Genomic DNA, 23,054 nt, shown 5'->3' with positions numbered 1-23,054 from the left:
TCTTCATCACTAGTGCATTGGATTAGCTAAGTAACGTTTCAGCTAGCGGCCCACCACAGCCCTCACCGTTTAGCCCCTGAAGTTCTGGCAGAGTTCAGCAGAAAGAAACGGCTGGTTTCTGAAACCTGGAATCCTTTCCTTTCACTCTTCTGAAGCTTCAGTTAAATTTAAACTTCTCATTAAATCAGACGTGTTCAAACTGCTGGCCCCCGGGGTCGTTTGCGGTTTGTGGACGAACAGGAAGGGTCCAAACTTTGCTCTCCAGCCAATAACGACACATCTGAACATTTCCTCTGGAGCACTCTGGAAGAGGAACACTAAACCGCCTTGATCAATTTCAGAGTCATAAACCATAGTTTTATTCAAACAGACTCCTGTTTCATTCTGGCAGCTTGGAGGAAAGTTTGTTACTAAAAATCTGTTGTACTTTCTCTTCATTTGTTTTGATAAATAGATAAATATCCTAAAAATATAAGCCTGAATGTGAGATTCATGCTTTGGATTAAAGGGTTTTTGGTATCAAGAGGTTTTTAAGTCATCATAGACGGTAAAGTTTGTTGCAGAAATTTCACCCTCAGCTCCCATGTTCTGTCTCTAACTTCTGCTGAACAACAATCCTGTTTCTACTGCATACAATAACACTTGGCTGCAAACACAGCTTACATTTTATCAGTTTGCATAGCAGCAAAGGAGAAAGAAAAACAAAGCAGAGCTTTTGAGGCATCTGCAAAGGATTATCCAACGTCCCAAGAGTTTGTTTTGCAGCTTCTTAACTGCTTTAATCGTGGGACAACAGGCCGGCTTCTGCTTCCTGGCTGACGCTTATAGAACAATGTGTGAGCTCAGATTAACGCCGTATCTCTGCAGAGACAAGCCAAAACAAGAAAAGTCTTAAAAGTCTGCAGCTATTTGTGTGCAGCTTAGAAAAGCTGCAAAGTGCAAAATTAATTTGCACCAGAAGCTTTTAAAGGGAAACTTGGTAAAGTTTGCATTGTTTGTTATCCGGAAGTGAATTCAAACACAGTTCTGACATTTTGTTGCAGTAAAGTCTCAACAATCTTTCAGGAGTATTTACGCCTCTTTATCTTTTTGTTCTGCTGCTCTTCCTCTTGTGAAGAAGCTGTCATCGCTGACTCAGCTCCTGCAGACTCTTGAATTGTTATTTTTACAACCTGAAATATTCTCAATATTATTCTTCCTCAAGCAAAAGGTGAAATATTCAGATTTACAGTCAGACTCCCAGCAGTGTCTTTATCTCTGTGCAACACAACAGTTTTTCTTTTTGTTTCCAGAGATTGAGTTTAGAAATAACATGAACAAAGTTTCTATCTGTCAAATCCTGCAAAGTTGCATCCAAAGATTAAGTTCACTTTCAGTGTTTTATTCATCTTAAAGTTTTGGAAATATAGCCGAGTGAATTTGATGTTTTCTAAAAAGAAAATTACAAATGTTTTTTTAAGAAACTTACTTTTATTTCAATCATCTGACTTTGAAGTTCAATTAAATACAAGTGGCAAAACAAGATGGACTGAAATCGCTGAACTACGGAAGCCCAAAGAGTCCATTGGTGGAAATATCGTATCGTATTATGTATCACTTAATGTGATAAATTTGTTAATATAATAAGAATTTTGATTCATCACTGTCGCGATAAATTCCAATCAACAATATTTAAAACCCTCCAAAGCTGTCCTTATTGTCATTATTGACACTTTTACTATTTCTCTACTGTTTGTCCAATGAAAGCGTCAGTAAATAATACATTTGAAAATATAGTTACCAGGTGCAGGTTAGTGAAACAAATCAAACTTCTTTCCCTGACTGGTGTCCTAAAAAAAGCGCGTTACAAATGGGAATGTTTTTCAGGAGCAGCATTTGTGTTTGTGGGACTATAATTGCTGTGACACAGAGTTACAGTCACCTTGTTACCTAAAAAACATGTAATAAATAATTCTTATTTTCACTTTTTGCATATTACAACGGTACCACAAAATATCATAATAAACTGTAAGTCCATATCACCCAGCCTGAGGTGGAAAAACATCCAATAATTAAATCTTCATGAATCTTTTTAAAAGCAGTTTAACACAGAAATACATCAGCAACGACTTTAAAGACGCAACTGTTGCTGCCCATAAATCTGAGAAGAGCTAGGAACCTCAATTTAGTTTAATTTAATCAGCAAAATGTACAAAAACATTATTTTATGAAATCATTGCAGCCCAACGTGTAACCAAATTGACTTCTGTTGAGATTTATGACCACTTAAACAGAAAAGCTTCTCCGTTCCTGAAATTATTTCACTCTGACACAAGCAGCTGCATTCCAGCATTAATCTCAGTCATGATCCACATCAGCAAGTCAAACTGAAAGAACCAAACGACAGATTCAGTTTGGAGGAACTTTGATTTTATCGGCCGGTTTCATCTCGTTTCAGCCGCACCGCATGAAAACATGAACCATCTTTACACCACAAAGATCTGAACATGATTCCTAATTACCTTATTCAATAAACTTTACATCTGACATCATTGTCGACAAGTTGCATTAATAAACCTTCAACTTTTTGAATTACTTCTAGATTTTCACATGTTGATGTTAGAAGTATTTTTAGCTGCATAATTTGCTACAAATGATCAAACATTGACTAAAGGAATGCTGTTAACATACTTTAGGCAACAAAATGGAATTGAATTATTTGTCTTTTTAATTATACAAAATAAGATTATCAGCTTACCAATTTTTTATCTGATTAATGGAATAATTGACAGAATAAGTTACCTGATATCAACGGTGTTTCATCACTCAGCGAGTCTTTCACTTTATGGAATAACATTTTTTTATACGTTTGTTTTTAAATTGCAGTGGTTTCCAGTTTATGTTTTCATAAAGAGTAGCGCCCAGGAATTCGATCTTTCTCTGAACTTAATCCCAACCTGATCGACATCGATCAGGCCCGTCACAATAACAAATCATACTGGGCGATAAACGATAATATTGTTGTTTTAAGACCATTTTCAACTAATATTTTGATAATGACATGGTAATGTAAGTTGTTGCCTAGCAACTCACTCACTCTTTGGTTACCTAGCAACAAACTGGTCAGTAACTTGACCAGTTACTGCAGCAGTTTCAGGTTTTGCAGTTGTGCCTCATAATGGCTTAAAAATAAAGAACAGTAAAAACTGTGGATAAAACAGGAAAGGTCCACCAGCCTGCCGGTATTTCAGATATTTAATACAAAAAACGAATCAATAATTCTATAAAATGTTTATATCGTGATGCGTTTTTCAGCCATGGCAACACATCTCTCTGCTGCTGCGTATCCAGGATGAACTGGAATATTCTGCTGCTACTGGAAACAGGCCAGAACCGGGGCGGCTTTGTCGGCCATGACAGTTTCTACCAGACGACGTCAGTTGGAGTGAAAACTTTCCACAGACGGGGAAAAGTTTCGACCGTCAACACTGATAACAACGCTGACTCCCCGGTGATCATTAACTCAAACTCAGCCTGAAAGGTACAGTGAAGAGAGAACATGGCCGCCATCAAACATGGTTGCCATGACGCCCCTCCCCCCCCAGCTGTTCATTCAGAGTCTGAATCAAACTGCCGGCCCTGTGGCCTGAACTGAGCGCGCTCTGTTCAGAAAAAACAAACCCGCTCAGCAAATTGTTTGGGTTTTCTAACAGAACCCTGCAGAGGGAGAGACCAGAACACTCAAACACACACACACACACACACACACACACACACACATACACACACGCACACACACACACACACACTCTCTCTCTCTCGGTAGGAAAGTTCTGAAAATGCAGCGCCCTGTTTTTGAGGTTTCGGGTTTGAATCCCTGAAGCAGGCCGGTCTGCGTCTGGAGGAAGTGAGAATCGCCGTGACGACTCACCCAGGCCGGACGTGTAGATGGCCTTCACCGACTTCTTCATCTTGTAGAGAACGCTGCGGTCCACGTCCAGAGCCTGAACACACACAGGCACAGACAGGAACTCAGTGGGGTCAAAGGTCAATGGTTGCTGGGTTTTTCCTGCTATGATGTCACATTACAACCAAAATAAACATTATTTTATTTTACTGGGATCTGATCTGCACATCATCTCAGTCAGACTGGAAGGAGGGCGCGTCAGCCTCTGTTTTAGAGTGCTAGGCTTTGACTAGGCCATTCTAACAAATTATCCTGTAATTTAAACCATTAAGGAGCTGGCTGCATGGCCAACTGGAAGGAGAACCATTGTTTTGTTTTTAGTTCCTATCAACTTCCCCACAGCATGATGCTGCCACCACCATGTTTCACTGTTTTTATGGGATGTTGGATGGATGGATGGATGGATAGATAGATGGATGGATGGTTGGATGGATGAACAGATGGATGGATGGATGGATGGATGGATGGATGAACAGATGGATGGATGGTTGGATGGATGAACAGATGGATGAATGGATGAATGGACAGACAGATGGATGGATGAACAGATGGATGGATGGATGAACAGATGGATGAATGGATGAACAGATGGATGGATGGATGAACAGATGGATGGATGGATGGATGAACAGATGGATGGATGGATGAACAGATGGATGGATGAACAGATCATAAAAACAGGCACAAATATCCTGAAATATCAGTATCTCTCTTCCCTTTATTCTCTACAGTCTTTATATTTATTATAAATTTGAACATTCAGGAGTTTTTCTCTGGATTTCAGTTTTTATTTTCACTTTTTAACTTATAAATGTCAATAAACTAAAATAATAGTTGGAGAAAAATTATTTAAAACTCGTTTCCAGACAGGATATGAACCATCGTCTAAATCAGGGATGGGGAGTCCTGGTCCTGGTCCTGGTCCTCGAGGGCCGGTGTCCTGCAACTCTTAGACGTCTCCCTGGTCCAACACACCTGAATCCAACAGCTGAATCACCTCCTAAGTGCAGTCAGGTTCTCCAGAGTCCTGCTAATCACCTCATTATTTGACTCAGGTGTGTTGAAGCAGAGACACATCTAAAAGTTGCAGGAAACTTTCAGGCCCTCCAGGCCTGGAGTTGTCCCCCCCTGGTCTAAATACTAAACATCACTCAAATTTACAATTACTCAGGAGAATTGATCAGTGGATCATTAACAATATCTAAACACCAACTATAAAATCTTAAAATAAAACTTGAAATAAATAGAACGATACAGAGCCTGGTGGGGACACAAGTAAAGCCTGGTAGCCCGACAGGCTGATTTTATAGTGCTTTTAAAACAACTTAAGCAAAGCAGAAACTAATTTGCAGAGTAATGTTGACACTGAGCCACCAGGCCCGGTTTATCTTCACAGCCTCTTTCTGCAGACGCTGAGGAAGAAACGCATTCCAGCGGCTCTGACCGGCAGGACGGAGATCCAGCCTCATTGTTCTCACCAGAAACTATCTGCTGACGACAGCAGGTCTGCGCCGGAGGAGGCTCATCGCCGGCCAGCACACACACACGGCCGTTTCCAATACCCAAGCAGAACCAGGCCCGGTTCTGTCTGCAGTATCATTGCAGACGGGCCGGTTCTGTCTCGTCCCTTCATCTGCAGCGACCTTGGCTCACCTTGTAAGCTCCCCGGCGACAGATTGCTGTGGCGGCAGCAGACAGTCGGCGTGAACTCGCCAGATTTACTTACAGTCAGACTCATGTGGGATGTTGGGCCATATGTTGTACTAGGAGGACCAGATGCTGTGTGATAAATAAATGTATTTTTCAGACTTATTCTGAATAATAAACACAGAGCATTAAATATTTAAAAGCTTTGAGCAGAAAAGCTTCATGCCTTTTGATGTAGAAATACCAGAGTAAAGTCATAAGGACAACAACAGAATCATGCAACAATAATTCACCACTTTCTTCAGGTGATATTATGACTTTATTCTTGTAATCTTTTCAGTCTGGGTCCAATTCTCAGTCATAGGGAGGTGAACCTTGAGGCAGAGTCTGACTCACTGAAAATATGTCAAATATTTCACATTAAGCATTAAGCAGATAAGAAAACACTTCTTTATAACAGACTGGAACAAAAGCAACGCCTCTAGATGTTTGTTTGTGACCGATGACCAGAAAATGATTTATCCTCATGTTTCCCCAACAATCAGTCAGACTAACTGTTGTAATGGAAACTCATTTAACTTTGCTGTTTTTCCTGATATTTGTTTAAATTAAAAGCGGCTATTTTTATGCAGCAGCCATTAAAATGCATTTATTTTAGGCTTTGATGCCTGGAGCTGACAAATGCATCTGGGTCGGCGCTCTCAAGAGGTTCATTCACAACTTTTCTCTGTGCCGAGTGTGAAAAGTCAATATTTAGACGGAAGGTGGCCAGAGGGGGCCGAGTTTGCAGTTTTTCTCCAGCAGCCTGCATGGAAAACATCAGGCTGACCGAAGACAGAAGGCCTGGAGTCCGAAACTAAAGAAGGTCTAGAAACTTTGGCCTTTTCTTCTGAATCAATTCAGTTCAGGTTTCAGTTCATGTTTTCTATCTGACAGATGTGAAGAAAAATCTGTGCTGGGCAGTTTTAACTAAACGTTACTTGTACTAACTGCTAATAAAGTGCTAATAATAAACATTTGTGAGCCACACCAACACAGTATTTAGTGGAAGCTAATACCAAAATCGCTAACTTCAATTCAAAATATTCAATTCAAACTCCAGTATAAATTTGACATAATTTAAATGTTATGCAACGCTCTTAGACATTGTATTTATGTTTATATCTTGTTCTTTTCTGTACATGTTTTATTTTGTTTCTGAATGTTCTGCGTTTGGAAAAAGTAATTGGGGGGAAAATAAGTGAGGATGTGGGGAGAGGAAACAGAACTGCTGTTCCTCATCCACTTCAAAATAAGAGCATGAATATAAACATTTAACTACATAAATTCTTAACTAAAACTTCAACACATGCAAAACTTTAGTCAACTGAAAGTTTATTAAACAGCCAAATAAATTAGCGCATTAGAATTGATCTGAAAAATTTAATTTTGGGAAAACTAAGTGAGCTAAACCTTTTCAAAGTTAGCTAAAGGGCAAAGCTGAAATTTAGCTCCATTATTTTTGCAAAAATTTATCAAAAAATTTTTGGTGAAGCCAATATCACTAAGCATCTTCAAAGTTAGTAAAATCTCTAAAGCAATCATTTAAAAATTAGTTCTGTTATTGGCGCAAAAGAATTTAATAATTTAAGGAAAGCTAAATGTGTTAAATCTTTTCAAAGTTAGCTAAAGCACAAAGCTAAAAATTAACTTCATTAGCATTTATCTGAAAAAATTTATTTAGAGGATGCCAATAGTGCTAAACACTTTGAAAGTTAGCAAAAATGCTAGGCACTAAGCTAACAATTAGCTCTGCTATAAACAGATATGTTCCTGCCACTGCTGAACACAGCAGCCAGACCAAAGTGTTGGCTAGCAGCTGCCAGGAGTCACATAAGGCGACAACATCAACTGTCAGAGGAAGCAACCTCCATGTTTACTGCTGAGGCCTGTTTAAAGTTTACAGGGTGATAAAACTATGAGCAGGATTCTGTCCTCCAAAGTTCCTGGAAAGACGTTTCTGTGAAGAAACGTCCTTTCAGACATTTAACACGGCTCTGCCGAAGAACAAGAAGTAAAGGAGACCGCAGGGCCCTGATGTAAAACCTGTTAAAGTCTGCCTACGCTTTGACGCTTTTAATAAAACTTACAAACCCAACTAGAGGCTCAAAAGAATCTAGTTTTAGGGCGAGGGCTGCAGCTTTTGGAGAAGAAAAACAACAAGATGACGCTAATAGTACAACATGGCGTCTCTGAAGGCAACTGTGTAGAAATCACCCAATGAAGATGCACACGCCAATGTGATTGAAGCCAAACTTTAGAGGCACTAAAAAAAAGTCTGCATTTCATAAAAGCCTCTCTGATCTCCACTGAGCAGCACAAAAACTTCAACTGACATGAATCAAGTCACTTCACAGAACCGAAGGTTCTCAAACGGTCTCTGAAGATCAAACCTGACATGCCTGGAGTGGAAACGTTTTCTTTTGATGAAGGCTGCAGCTCATTTTCCTGCTATGGAAACATCTAAAGGCACATGAAGGACTAAATTTGGAAGAATCTGCACTAGAGAGACTGATTCAGTGTTACGGGAACAGATTTTATATCCAATACTGAAGCAAAACGCTGCGTTGTGTTTGTTCTGGCTGAAGGAATCTGATAGCGTCACCATGCATGCAGCTCATTAATGGAAGCAGTGCTGCGTTTTATTTTCATCTCTGTTAAATTTGACCCTTTCATTCACATTTTCCTCCCAGAGTGACGAGCGAAGCACTGAAACATAAAAAGTGTCTTCCTGCAGTAACAATGTCCACACTAAAGAGGGTTGATGTCAAACTGAGCTTTGGATGATTTTTTTTATCCTTTTTTATGTAAAACATAGTATGTGTAAATTTGAAACAGGCTATATTTTTCTTAAATGTTTAAGATTATTATTAATCTGTGTCAAATTTTTACCTTTGAAAAATTGTGGCATTTGTCTCAAAATTTCTGATTTTTTTCTAGCGACTTTTTGACTTTTCAAGCTCAGAAATATTACTGTTTTTTTTAAATCCTGATTTTTTGTTTCAAAACAATTTCAAGCTCGGAAATTTCCAAGATTTTCTCTCCAAAATGTTTTAGTTTTTTGGTGGAAATTTACAATTTATAAAAAAAAATTTTTGTCTGTAATGGCACTAATACAGCATCATATAAAAGTGCTAATTTAGATTTTTTTCTTTAGACTGAACTGTGAGCTTTGAATGTAATGTTAGACATCAGATTCTCAGATTGTTTTTAGTCCTTTATGACTAAAACCTTCTCATGTGTCTCATTGTTGCACCTCTAAATTGAAGTATGATGAACCTGACCTTTTGGAGTCAGAAGCCAGCAGATCTGAATCCCCTGAGATCCTCTCAGCAGTTTCTGACATGTGGGCTGAGTGTCTCCTCTGAGTCAGAGTGACAGCTGGACAGCACAGCTGAAAACCCAAACGGAGCGCCGCAGACTACAAATCAGAGCAGGAGTTCATTAACGAAGAGGGCCGACCCGCAGGGCAACAAAAGCCCTCAACACGAGTCGTCTCTGATCATCTGGACCGGAGGGACAGTGATGGATGAGCTTTAGGTGTTCATCTTCCCCCAATGACTCCTGTTCAACCTTTGACCTCTGAGGGGTATGGAGAGGTTTTTCCTCTCGGCTGAACTGTCGTAGACGACAACACTCCAACGTACAACAGAATCAGCGTAAGGTTATCAACTGGCATCAACAATATAAAAACGTCCTGATGGTGCAAATGGATTAAGATGCTACCATGACCTTTAACCCCGACAGATCCACAGGAATGGCTGGTAATAGAAAGGCAGGTGTGATGACCCCACTGAAGGAAACGACACAAAAACCTCTGAAGACTGACCACAAAGGGAAATCAGTCCAGTCCAGAAAAAGATTTGATCAAACTGAAGGAAAGTTCCCCTGTGAGCCATTTTTTCTCCTGATGGTCCAGTCGACCCGGTTCTCCTGGAACCAGAACTTCATCATCTGCTCCACCTCCAGCTGCTGTGGTTCTCTCTCTCTCTGCTCCGAGTCAAACCAACCTGTTCCCCTCCTGGCCTGTGGGGGCGCTGCACCAAGAACCATTGAAGGAAACGACACAAAAACCTCTGAAGACAGTGAGAGCAACTTCCTTCTTCACCAGATGGAAACAAGATGGAGGCGTCAGGTTTTAACGGTTGGAGGATTTCTGTTTAGTCTTTGGCTAAAGACCAGGAGACATTTCTCCTGCTAACGCTAGGCTAACGTGTTTGTTTTGGTTGTATTTACCCAGAATGCCTTGCGCTGTAGTCCACTTCCTGCTTTTGGAGCGGCTCGGCATTCACATATGCATTCAAACTGAACCAGAGTTCACTTCAACCAAACCGAGGTTTTAAATCGGACCAGAGTTCGATTAGCATTCACAGATCACCAACCGAACTGGACTTTAAAGGCAAATGGACTGGAAATGGATTAAAGCAACTAATTTTCTGGTAGGAATGTAAACAATCCTAAACAGGTTCCTAAATTCCTAAAAGGTGTTCCTCAAAGCTCCGTATTGGGATACAAACTTTTTAGGATCTGAATCCATTCGTTTACCATTAGCAGTCCTTTAAAGAAACTCCTGTTGAATTAATACACAATATTGATGTAAACAGAAACTTCTCCTACAGTAAACATCCACACCACAGTGACAGGACGGCAAATATTCAAGGAGGAGAGAAGATCCTGTCATTAATCCGACTTCAATTATCAGAGGCATTAAGCCGCCCAGTCGGTAGTTTGAGCCAAACTGCCTTTCAGGCCATGTGGTCATTGATCCCTCTGTGAGGCTGTTGGAGGAGGATCCTCTCTGCACCGATAATCCTGCTGTCTGAATGCTTGTTAAAACTTCCCTCGGGGCCTTTGCTCCACACCGAGCAGCTGCTCTTCCTGACCCGGCCACAGCCTTCAGAGGAACCGGACTGAACCAAAACGACACCTGGGAGGCCTCTTCAGGCCCTCAACACATCGGATTGTAAATCGCTGCACTTCAAATATGACAAATATCATCAGAGGAGAGCAAACATCCTGCCAGAAAAACCGGTTCAGTGGCAGTCACTGGTTGGATGGAAATTAAATCAGATTTCTTTCAACAGAAGATAAGTTGGAGCATGGTGATAAAACCTCTGCTGGTCTGAGACCAGAGGATGGAGGAGGAGGCAGACTGAAGCTGCAGCAACCAGGAATAACCTGGTGCAGCAGAAGAGTCGCCGGTCGGAGACGTCCACCGCCTCCCGCTTCACACACACACACACACACACACACACACACACACACACACACACACACACACACACACCAATTCGGCTTCATGTTCACCTTCAGCTCAGGCTTTAACGTCCCGTCCAGAAATCAACTCTCAAACGTTTCCATCATGATTTCTCCTGATTTAGTTTACATCCTATGATAATTAGCCTTTTAATTTCTAAAGATAACAGTATTAAACTGATATTTATTTATATTTGTCATGCAGGAGATGGATCTGTGTGCTCCATTTAATTTTTTAATTTTCAATAAATGCAAAACTTCACTATTAAAAAATCTTTTTTTTAGAAAAAATGCTCCAGTGTTGTTTTTTCAGCGCGTTGATGATGCATCACTCCATCTTTACGCCGATGACATGTTTATTTTTTAAAGTCTGCATTTCACATTAATCGGTGGTTTTTGGGCCGCCCCAAACTGGTTCTGAACTCAACCAAACAAGCCAATGGGATTTTACCCGGTTGATCATTGATTGGTTTTCCTATTTTTGTCATGCAGGAGGTGAACCGTGCAAACCTTTCTCCATTAGTTGGAGGGAAAATTAGTCGAGTCATCTAAAAATTAGACGTTATTTTGAAAGTACAGCACAAAATCTTTGAATTGCACTGATTAGAGACTGAAATAAAGACGTAAACATGTTATTTTTCCAAATATGAAGACTAATTCTGGGTTTCTGAGAAGAAATCATAAAGTGTGTCTGGTGACCTTACAGGTTGTAACAGGTTTATCACCACAAGCTCCAGCTTTGAAAAGGTCTGAAGGCAGAAACGGGATCCAGAAGCTCTTATTTCTGAGCGTGAGCAGAAGAAAGTCAGCACAAAGGGGCGGGGGCGTCCTGACACAAAGCTCCATATCCTCTTACTGGATAAACTGGTTTTTATGGCTGTGGTTCTGGCACACACAGTGTCTGAGCGATAGCAGCCGCTTTAAAACTAGCAGCCTAATTAAGTGATGCATTTAAGTTTAGAGCAGATTGGCTGCACAGCCATTAAGGCCTGGGGGCGATGCATTCAAAGGCTGTCTGGAAAACCCATTTACATGGAAAACCAACACTAGGAGAGAAGATTACAATCATTTTAGGATTTTAGTGTTTAATATTAATGAACTTTGGAAATGAGAACCAAACCAATAATTCAAAGGAAAAACTACAAAAACACCTAAATGAAAAATAAAAAGTATCAGCATCATTGATTGAGGCTTTATTTGTTCGGTTTTGGATTTATACCAAAATATGCAATATTCCACACCTCTATTAGAAATTGCCCTGGTTTATTTCGAATGTAGTGGACATGGAAATGAAAAACTAAAAGGCAAGAAAGGTGGAGAAAAAGGTTAAAAAGGAAAATAAAATACAAGTAGAGGAGGGAAAATAGAGAGAATACAAGTGAACACAGTAAAAGTAAAAGTCTGCTTCTACACCTGCAGAAAGAGAAAAACAAACAAGAAACCTTAGCAACAAATTATATATATAAGTTAATAAAAGCCTTATTTATTGCTGTCCGCAGTCGTAACGCTCCACTTGTGAAAGTAAATCTGTTGAGACTCAGACAATGAGCAACAAAGTTTTTTTAAAGGCCAGGACACATTTTAATTTTTTTTTTTTTAAAGTACAAGCCCAGGTTTCACAGCCTCACTTCGACTCCTCCAAACATACTTCTTATCGTTTTGTCACATTCTTCCTATTGGCGGATAAATCAATATTAATCCCGTTTTATTGGGACTTGAGCCAGAAGCAGCGCTCCTCTCTGGTTCTGGCTCCGTTCTCTTTGGTACCAGGATTAAGTAGCAGGTTTGTCCCAAACTAACCATCTGGAAGGACAGATTAGCAGCTGAATAATCTCACCTCGCTGCATCTGATTAAAGGTTCCCGCAGACAAACTGCAAACATTTTTAAACTGAGACCACCGGCGATCGCAAACGGCTTCCTTCGCAAATACAGACATCTCAACGGTTTAAAATGCAACTCATGCTGCGAAATGATACAGAAACTATAATCGTTATTATTACTATTATTAGCAATAACTACTCAGTCCTGACACAAAACACAAATATTACTCCTGACAAATAAACCCATTATTATAGCCCTTCTTAAGGACACCAGTCACATAAAGTGTGATTTGTGTCACTAAACTGTCGCTACATTTAATCTAATTTTCAAATTTACTGATATTTATTGACGCTTCCTTCGAACCAACAGTGGAGAAAAAGAGCAAAAGTAACATTTCTGACCATACTGACAGTTTTGTTTTTTATTTACCACGAAAACTGAAATTTATTGTGACAACAAATCAAAACTCTCATCATGATAAAAAAAAAAAAAATCACAATAAATGATAAACGATTTGATAAATGCCCACCTAGTTAGCTAGCCATGAGGCTGAGTGGCTAAAGCCTTTCCTCTGCCTACATCTCCCAGAATGCTGTGCGGTTATGGATCAGAGTTCAGTGAAATTATTTAATATTCTATCAGATGTATTATATTATCCAATAGATACTGTTATTGATTTATTGTCCGGCCGTATGTGGAGTCTTTGTTGTCCGATTTAAACAGACGGTTCCTGAATGCCTCACGCTGCCACAGCAGAATACATGAAACTCTGAATCTGCGAGTAAAAACCTCAACTTTATGCACTTTGTTTGGGATTAACGGAGTATTGACGACGTTAACAATAAGCGGAAGTGTTCCCGCCGGCCGCGCTGGTTAATTAGTCAAAGAGAACAAAGTTTGCAGCGCCAACAATGGAGCCTTGTGCTGCCTGAGGTCAGCAGCGCCAAAACAAGCTGCTGAATTAGATTCAACACCCAACAATTCAGCCGCGCAGCCGCCAATTACTGCTGGCCTGCTACTCACAGGGCGTCATGTCCGCACTGTTAAGTGGAAAAACACACATTCCTCCTGCCGGTTTTACACAGACACCTGCCGCGGTGAGCAGGTGTAAATCTGCCTGGATCACCGAACAAAAGCGTCAAAATAAAACCACAACCTCTGAAAGGTGCGGCGGATCAGGTTAAAATTTAAAAAACTGCATCTTTTCCTGCATCATTCCTGCTCCAACATCCTCCCTAATCAGCGCAGCAGGGACACAGTAACACAGGGAGACGCTCATGTGGGAAAATCTATTTTTACCGAGCAGCAGGGCGAGGCTCTGCCGCACCGTAACAAAGTAGGGAAACTGCAGGGAGGGGGCCGAAGCGGAAGTGTCCTTCCTCCTGATGAACCGCCAGTTTCAACACAAAACGCTCCTCTGTGACCAGAAGCTAAAGAAAGTGGCTCTGCAGTGGAGCTGAGGATGAGCCTCCGTCTCTGCATGAATAATAAACCAATTTAATGCGCCTCAGATGAGCAACTTTGTCCCATTTTGGCTCCAAACAACCAAAAACCTCAAAGGAGGTTTATGACAGAGCAGCAAGGGACAACATTAAACATAAATAATACACATATTCTTTATTTAATGTTTTTTATTTTCCAAAACAAGCTGACGTACTAAAGTGAATGCAGAATTTTAACACATCTTTTGCTCGCTGAATGTGAATTTTTGTGTAAAATAGATTTTGGTTTTTTACTTTATCAACTTATTACATGTTGGATTCATGTTAAAGTATAACTTTAAATTAAAAATAAGTACAATCAGAAATCTCATGACCCCTCCAGCGTACATCCACGACCCTTCTATGGTTTGCAACCCCCATGTTGAAGACCTCTGATCTAAACTATCCTTTTTATTTCTGGCTGCATGTTTACGTTGGTTATCCTGCAGCCCAGTGTAAAGTTTTCTGCAGCCTCTAACTGGTTTATTCCAGCACTATCTGTAAGGATCCCCACAGCATTATGCTGCCACTACCATGTTTCACTGTGAGGATTATTCAGGGCGATTTCCTACAAACAGCGTTGGCTTTAACAGGTGCAGGAAATACGCTGCAAACACATAAAGGATTCTAACTTCAAAACACACAAAGACAAAACGCAACAGAAAACCAAAAAATGGAGCAACCAATAAAACAAATGCAACTACCAGAGATGGACGCAACAGAACAAAAATGGACCAGATGTGCTGCAAACTAAACAAAAGTCCTCCAGACCACTAGGGGGAGTCGAGAACCAAACCGTATAGGACCAGACCAGAAGTCCTGATTTTACAAAGAATTGGAGAAAGAAAGAAAAGGTGAGTTATAATTAATTATTTTTACAATAAAAAAACAGCAGCATATTTACATAGGTAGGGAATATTGCCAATTCCAGACTCCCCCTAGTGGTCTGGAGGACTTTGCAGTGTTTTACATTTCCTGCTTTTGCTATTTTCAGCGTTTTTTCTGTGATTGCAGCATGTTTCTGTTCAGTTTGTAGTTTTCATCATTCATGTGTTTTCTGCACGTTTTGACCTTCTGCTGACTGAAGCATGTAGCCTAAACATTCAGCATTTTAGAGAAACTTCTACCACATGGCAGCTTGGAGAAATGCAAACTTATTTACTTTATGGACAACTAAAACAGATTCTTACACCTTAGCTGTGGATCTCTGCTGCTCCTCCAAAGTTACTATGAGCATCTTGCCTGCTTTGGATTACAGTTACCTGCTCAGGTGGACTATCTTTACTAATTAAGTCACTGATTTTTAGGCGGTAGTCGAGTAAAGAAAATACTGAAATCCTGTATTTTGTTTTAGCTGTAAAAATAAAACCCGCAGCATGATCACCCACCTCCTCCAGAGCAGCCACTGTGTTCCTGCAGTGGGACATCCTGGTGGTGAAAATAGAGGCTGTAGGAGATTTATAATCTTCATTTGTCTCCGCGACAAACTCTGAAACTGTGATTTGGTCCGGCATTGTTAATCCACAAAGCGATTTAATCTAACCTCCTTCCTGTCAGTTCAGTTTTTAAAAAAATCTGATTTTAAAGCGCCGTCAGCAGCAGTAAAGTCACCGAAGGTCCCCGCGGAAAGTGAACCATCTCCGGGCTTATTTACGTCCCTTCCCCGCTGTTTGTTCCCGACACCGGAGCTCCGCGCCGCGCCGCGCCGCGCCGCGCCGCAGGGTGATAGGTCAGCCGACCAGCAGGCTACTCTTTCCCCATCCAGTTCACCGGCTCATCCTCGGAGCTCGGAGGGGAAAGAAAAGCGACCAAAACGGGGGCAGATATCCGACAGGCTGAGCTAACTTCTTCTGTCCTCCGCCGGGCTCCGAGGAACAACGAGCTTGGCGATTCAACGGGAGCGCAAAGTGACAAAGGTAGAGGAGGGCCCTCAATGAAGCCGCGCCGGCCAATGGGAAGCAGCGGCTGGAAACGGAGAGCCAATCGGAATTCAGGAAAAATGATGCTTTGCAATACTGTTCGGAAATTATCATACTTAACTCGAAACACTAAATCTAACCAAAATTGAACGATTTTTGTACTTTGTAAAACTTAATTGTAATGAATTAAAGTATAATACAGTTTTTTACAATAACAACGTAAACAGAAAAAGAAAATAACTAACATTTGTATAAATTGTAGTGCTGCAATTCAGCCTCACCATGCAATATAATGGATTTTCTAAACAACTGGATGGACACGTTATAAATCTACTCAGACTCAAGAGTATAGTAATGTTCAATAAATTAAAGTATTATTTAAGAAAAAACTATTATAATAACTCAGTGAAATGCATCATATAGAGTAATTCCACTCAGACTAGTGTTTTCAAGACCTTATTTGTGTTCATCATAATTTACTGCTAACATTGAATAAAAATATAACAGTTACTATTAGAATATTACATCAAACTAATAAAAATACATTTTATACTGAAATGTGGGCTTACAAGAAGTATATTCAACACCTGCGTAAAAGTTATTCTTACAATGTCTGAGTAAAACGAGCCTCATCAGACTCAGATTTTGGCTCACTGAGACGTATTTGAACTGATATTTGGATTTATATACATGAACTGGTTGGTTTCCTGACAGAAATGCAGTTTAATCTAGTTCACAGGTTTTCTGAAGGAAGGAAAACTGGTTTTTCATATGCAACATTAAAAACAAGATCTAGGTCAGTCTTCAATTCAATTCAAAAATACTTTATTGACCCCAAAAGGAAAGTGAATGTTGTTGTAACTCATTTCAAAACACTAGTTGTACTCAGCCAGGTTCTAATAAAACAGCTTGAAGCAGTCCACCACTTTGAATTAAAAGTCAAAGCTTTGCCCTAATTTATTCTTGAATTGTGGTTGGGGGCTATGAAAAAATCCAATCAGGGACCACAAATGGCCCCTGAGCCCCACTTTGAACACCCTTGATGTAGCAGTTGCACAAGTTATGATCATTTAAATAGGCTGTTCTTTTCTTATTACCTTGATGCTATAGAAACAGCATTACTCTAATGGGGTTGCATATGAAAAAATCTCTGTTCATTAAAACAAAAACAAATTTACAAAGTATTTTCACTGATTTTGAAATTTCCAACAGCCCTTAAAGGCAGCACAGAGACTGCGCAGTCTATGGCCTCTTCTTTGTTAAGGTGGAAATGGGAGAATCAGGCAGATTTAAGATGATTCAGGGCTCAATTCATATTGTTTGTATTTTATAACTACAAGGGAATTACCAAAGTAAGTTTCATTACAGAAACACTTTAGTAATTTGTCTATTGTGGCTGAATCATTGATTTAACTGTGAATAAATATATTTAGAAGTAAAACATTTTCCAAAAAAGAAAACTTTCACATTTTTAAAGATGTTTTAAGATCCCTGGAATTTAAAACCTGATGTTTTGAGGCTTATTAGTGTCTGATCTGCACAGCAACAGGAACCAAACAGTGGATCCTCATCAGCAGCAGCAGCAGCAGGCGAAGCTAAACCCTCAGATCAGGAACTGGGCAGCGTTCACACATTCTTTCAGCTCTGCAGCGTCTCCTGGCAAGCTGCTAAATGAGGAGCCAAAGACCCAGGCTGACCCGGACAGGCTTGTAGGCGACTTCAACTAACTCATGAAAATTAACAAACAGGCTGTGTGTGGACATATGCCACCCAGACAGAGCAGCAACAAACTTAACAAATTCTGCTGCAGGAGGTGAAAATCACTGCAAACTAAATTACAAGATATGCAAAAAGCACAACATTCATTTATTAGTATTTTATACCTCAACTTTTGTTGCAAGCTGCTTGAAAAAAAGCACAAGCTGTCAGCTGCCTGACTGAACAGAACAGAAGCCTCATTCAGCAGCTCAATGTACACTTTGTTTGCATGCAGGCTGCATGCGGCCTCATGCAGCAGCACAGGCATGCAGTTGTTTGGAGGCGCTTTGGTCACGGCTGCCGTGTTTTTTAACATCTCCAGATGATTTAGTGAAACCAAAAACCTCCACGTTAATCACTGCTCCGCTTGGGAATTTGTCTGTTTCCTGCAAAATCAGAGCTAATTTGCTAAACAACACAGAACAAAAGCTGCAAACAGATACGATTGTGCAGGGCTGCAGGGTGTGAGCCTCAAACGTCCAACACGGTTTCTCTGGATTGCCATTTCGGAGTCTGCAGGAACATGTCAAAGCAACTAGCAGCACAGATGTCTGAGTGGGAGTCACTTTTTCCCTAAATGCACAGGATGACATCATAGTTGTGCAACAGGTGGGAAAACTTTAGCTTTCCGCTCATAACATCTTGAGTAATTCAGAACAAATGATTTCTTTGTCATAATGAAATAATTTGCAGTTTGTCGAAAGACGTATTTTTAGCCCAACTGGGTCTTAATTAGACGATGTGATGCTGGAAACTCATCTTGTATATTAAAGGCTGTAAGACATGTTTAAACAATAGCTGGTTGCAGACAGGAAGCTGGCAGTAGCTGAGAATATTCAACTAAAGAAATGGGACGAATGTTTAGGAAGATGTTTTAATGAGGCATGGGCAGAACTCCTAATTAAATCAATTTACTTTATTTAAACTGAAACCCTTAAAGTCTGCCGTGGTTTTCCCCAAAGCTCTGATCTGGGCTCTCTTCTATGTATTTATCTGTCTGGGTTGTTTGAGTTGCTTTGGAGTTTGGTTATTATTTCTATGTTTCTTATTTCATTAGATCAGTCTTGTTTCTGTTTCTCCCCTCACACCTGAAACTTGATAGACAATTAGCCTGATTTATTGTTTAGAGACAGAGCTGATTTATTGGATTTAATCACCAATAAACCAATAATTGGGAAAAAGCCTCCTCACTGGTTCCTCTTGTTAAATCCTGTCAGATTCTGTTCCCCCAGTCATGCTCCTTGCATTTTTGTTTGTTTCTGGTGTTTTTTGTTCTCCTTTGTTCTATTTTTTCCATTAAATCTTCAAATCTCTCTGCAGTCATCTAGAGTATATACCTTAACTTCTTTTTCTTGATCAGATATTTCATAAATTTAGCAGTAATGATCAGCCTTATGTAGATGACACCCAGTCACACCTTTCCACCAAACCCACCTCCACTCTAGCTGCGTTTTCATTAAAAATGTTTGAAAAACTTTGTCATAATGTCAAAAAAACACACAATTTCACAATTGCCATGTTTCTATTTAAAAATGAAACACAATTAAAATCAGACGTGAGAAGCTTTGTTCACGTGAAAACATCCTTCAACTACTTCCTGTCGTCGTCTTCTTTGTACTTTGCGTCAGTGGTAACATCCACTTGTTGGTCATGTGACTCATGATAAAAAAAAATCTGTTTCAAATGCAGTTTTGAGAAATAAACTAATTTCAAACAGTAAATAAAAAACACCTTATCATAGCCCAAAACACATAACCCAAAAAACAAGATTGTTTTTAAAAAATTGGTGTGTTTCCATTAAGTGAATTTATTTTTGCAATTTCAAGTTGTGCAAACTTATGGTTAATGGAAATGCAGCTACTGAGAATTATGCATAATAATAAACATTATTAGCTGCATTTCTATTACAAATATGTAGAAAACTTTGTGTGACATAGAGGAATGACATCCAATAAAAAATTGATGTGTAATAAAAGCATCACATGTTTTATTTCTGGTGAAAAGCTGCTGCTTCCCCACCATCGCTGGGAATGAGTGACTTTCAGAGTAATTATGAGCCATCACAGGATTGGTTCTGCATTTATCCTCTGTTCCTCATTAAATCCTGACAGGCTGCTCGTCACGTTGCCCCAGCCTGACTCTCCTTCATGGCTGCTTTCACCCAACATGCTAAATATAACATTCATATCTCCACCAGAGAATAAACTCCTCTCTGTTCTGAGGGAGAGAAGTAATTCTTTTATATTCTTTTAAATTCTTTTAATAAGATCATTTATGTTGTTTTTTCGTTTGTACATTTAGATTAAGGTTCCTTAACTTAGTGTTTATTTACTGTCTACAACCTAATGGTTCAATAAACTCGGTTCAATTTTAGGCCAAAAGTTGCAACATTTGTTCCATTGAGTCAAATGATCCAAACCCTTTAAGCAACCTGTTCCCCTCCTGGCCTGTGGGGGCGCTACACCAAGAACCACTGAAGGAAACGACATAAAACCCCCTGAAAAACACACTCAGTTTACTTCTTTATTCACTAAACGTAAACAGAAATGGATTGAAGTCAAATTTTAGCAGTTGGAGGATTTCTCTTTTGTCTTTGGCTAAAAAATACGAGCCAGTTCTCCCGCTAGCCTAGCATGTTTGTTTTGATTGTATTTACCCAGAATGCCCTGCGCTGTACCTTCATATAGATACTTCAACCGACCCCATCATCATAAGAATCCTTTCTTCATTTTCTTTCTTTCATTTTTGTTTTTTTACACATATTTCAACGAAAGTGTTCACAACCTTAAACTGTTCAACATCTTCTGTGTATTTAATCGGAATTTTATGAAATTACCAACACAAAATCGAGCAGGGTTGTGAAGAGGAAGGAAAATGTTAGGTGGTTTTCTAAATGTAAACAGCAGTTATGAACCTCCACCCAACCTCAAGTCTTCTGAAGCTCCTGACAGTTTTTTCTTATTTAAAATATATTAAATTATGAAGATTTGCAGTTGCAATGAGACATAAAGTGAAAAACTGGACTGTGTTTAATCTGCTTTTTGTTTTCTTTAAGTCTTTCTGGGTTTGTTCAAAATTATTTGGGTGAATTTTGCATCCAAACAAATAAAATCTTATTATTATGATCAGCCCGTTTATGGTGGAGGATGAATCAGCAGCTCTGCATCTCCATGAATCCAAAGCAGCCTGTTTGGCTCCCAAGGTGAGCCGCTGCTGTCATGGTGCAAATCCCCAGGCTGGACCTGTTTCTAACGGCCGAGCTGAGGATGAACTGGGCCGGAATAACGATCCAGAATCCCAACGTAAAGAAGAGAGCCGACAGCAGAGAGCTGCACGTTCAGGGTCTCTGGATCCCTCTGGGAACGCTAATGGAGGGGTATCGAGTTCAGGGCATTAAACTCAGCCCCTGCAGAAACATTTCCAGCCCAGACAAACACAGAATACAATCTTAGACCGCTTCCATCTGTAACAGTTATTACATTTTCATTTAATCTGATTAGCAAATGATTTATCTCTCTGATTGACCTTAAATCCTCACCAATTAATCATCTTTCTGCTAATTAGTTTAACTTGCAGGCCACAAAATTTATAAAATGTAAAACGCCCAGATTATTGATCCTTTTTTAAGTTTTACCAGCTTGATAATAAACAAAATTTTCATGAAATATAAAAATCCTCAAAGATAAAGAAAAACAGGCTTCAGAAAACAAAAAATGTTTGCTGACTGAAATTTTGGCCAATCAAAATCATTTCAAAGACCAATATTTTATTAATTGTGCTTCCAGTAATCACTCTCCCCAATGTAAATACACCTCTGTTCAGATCCCTCTCACTCCCCGGTGTTACTCATTTTCTCTTGCCTCCATTATTTTCTTTGTTTTATTGCGTATTGATTCGGCTTTATTTTGCCTGAACACGTCACCCTCATGGTGAACTGGGGTGTTGGCAGCATCATGCTGTGGTCATGGACGGGGTAATGAAGCTCAATTCAGAAAAATCCTTAAAGAAAGTCTGTTGGGAGCCTCAAAAGAACCTAAATTCACAAGTTAGAATGGCCTAGTTAAAGTCTATAACTAAAAGTTTGTGATAAAATTTTAAAATTTAACTTCACAGTTAAATTTTACTGATAGATTGATTGGTCTATCAGTAAATAGACCAATCAAGTTTGTTTGTGCAGCACATTTGAGCAACAAGGCAGTTCAAAGTTCAAAATAAAAACATAAAAATAAAAAAATCATAAAAACGATAAACAGTCGACAGCAAAGAAACCAGTAGAAACGTTGCATCATCAACACATGTCGAATATATTATTGGTCAACGTTCCAGTTAGTATTAATCATAAACAACTTTAAACATGTGGGTTGATTTAAAGGAAGTCAGTGTTTCAGCTGTTTGGCAGTTTTCTGGAAGTTTGTTCCAGATTAGCTCTGAGCCAAACGTCAGTTTGACGAACCGGTCAGCCGACCTTAAACCCGACCTTAAAGCCGACCTTAAACCCGACCTCAAACCCGACCGGGCGCCACTGCCGCTGCGCCTCCATCACGGCTCCACTGTGTACGAACCTGCTCAACTTTCTCTTCTCTGAAACTGAACATCCAGGTTGAAAAACGAGAAAAATACATTTTCAGCTGCAGATTTTTCCTCCACTCTGGATTTTTTAAAACTTCTTCTGTTATATGACGTTTTTACAGCATTTGTAATATTTCAAATTTTTGTTGTATGAGAAAGAAAAGTGATGTAAAAAGGGGATAGAAAAGAAAAATAACACATTTTCCAGGGATTCAGCTGGTAAGTAAGCAAGGAAACAATTGCCCCACCAGGGGCAGAAAATGAAACAAAGAGCAGAGGAAGCTTGTGTTTGTTCTGCTGATGTCAGATGGATACAGGCTGGACTTCCTGGTTTAGATGCCCTGATTCATCCATTCTGTGGAATATTACAAAATTGGTTTGTTTCATAAGAATAATCAGAACCACAAACATCAACCTCTGATTTTAGCTTCTTATTGTTCCTTAAGTTACTTTAATATTGTAACAAATATCATAACCAGAACAGGGTGAACTCAAAGGATCCTTAGCAAAACAGATCCTTCGAGTAGCAAAAGAGAAAATTATACAACAAACACAGACCTTAACAATAAACTAGAATCTAAATATAAAAGAATGAACTTATATGGCAAAACTTAAAA

The 23,054-nt window shown here is 39.6% G+C and overlaps 1 protein-coding gene across 4 annotated transcripts in view; it reads right to left on the bottom strand.

Moving 5' to 3' along the window:
• The window catches only part of LOC116709589 (arf-GAP with SH3 domain, ANK repeat and PH domain-containing protein 2-like), a 40,957-nt gene extending 24,873 nt beyond the window's left edge, over positions 1-16,084 (bottom strand). For all 4 annotated transcript variants that reach the window (XM_032548225.1, XM_032548226.1, XM_032548227.1 and 1 more), the window contains exons 1-2: positions 15,580-16,084; positions 3,911-3,983 (exon numbers count right to left, since the gene is read on the bottom strand). In XM_032548225.1, coding sequence (XP_032404116.1) covers positions 3,911-3,983; positions 15,580-15,705 — 199 coding nt within the window. In that variant the 5' untranslated portion in view covers positions 15,706-16,084. The remainder of the gene's footprint in view (positions 1-3,910; positions 3,984-15,579) is intronic.
• Positions 16,085-23,054: the final 6,970 nt, after the last annotated feature.

Source organism: Xiphophorus hellerii, chromosome 19 (genome assembly GCF_003331165.1).
Source record: "Xiphophorus hellerii strain 12219 chromosome 19, Xiphophorus_hellerii-4.1, whole genome shotgun sequence".
NCBI classification, from domain to species: domain Eukaryota; kingdom Metazoa; phylum Chordata; class Actinopteri; order Cyprinodontiformes; family Poeciliidae; genus Xiphophorus; species Xiphophorus hellerii.
This window is presented reverse-complemented; position numbering and strand designations above follow the sequence as displayed.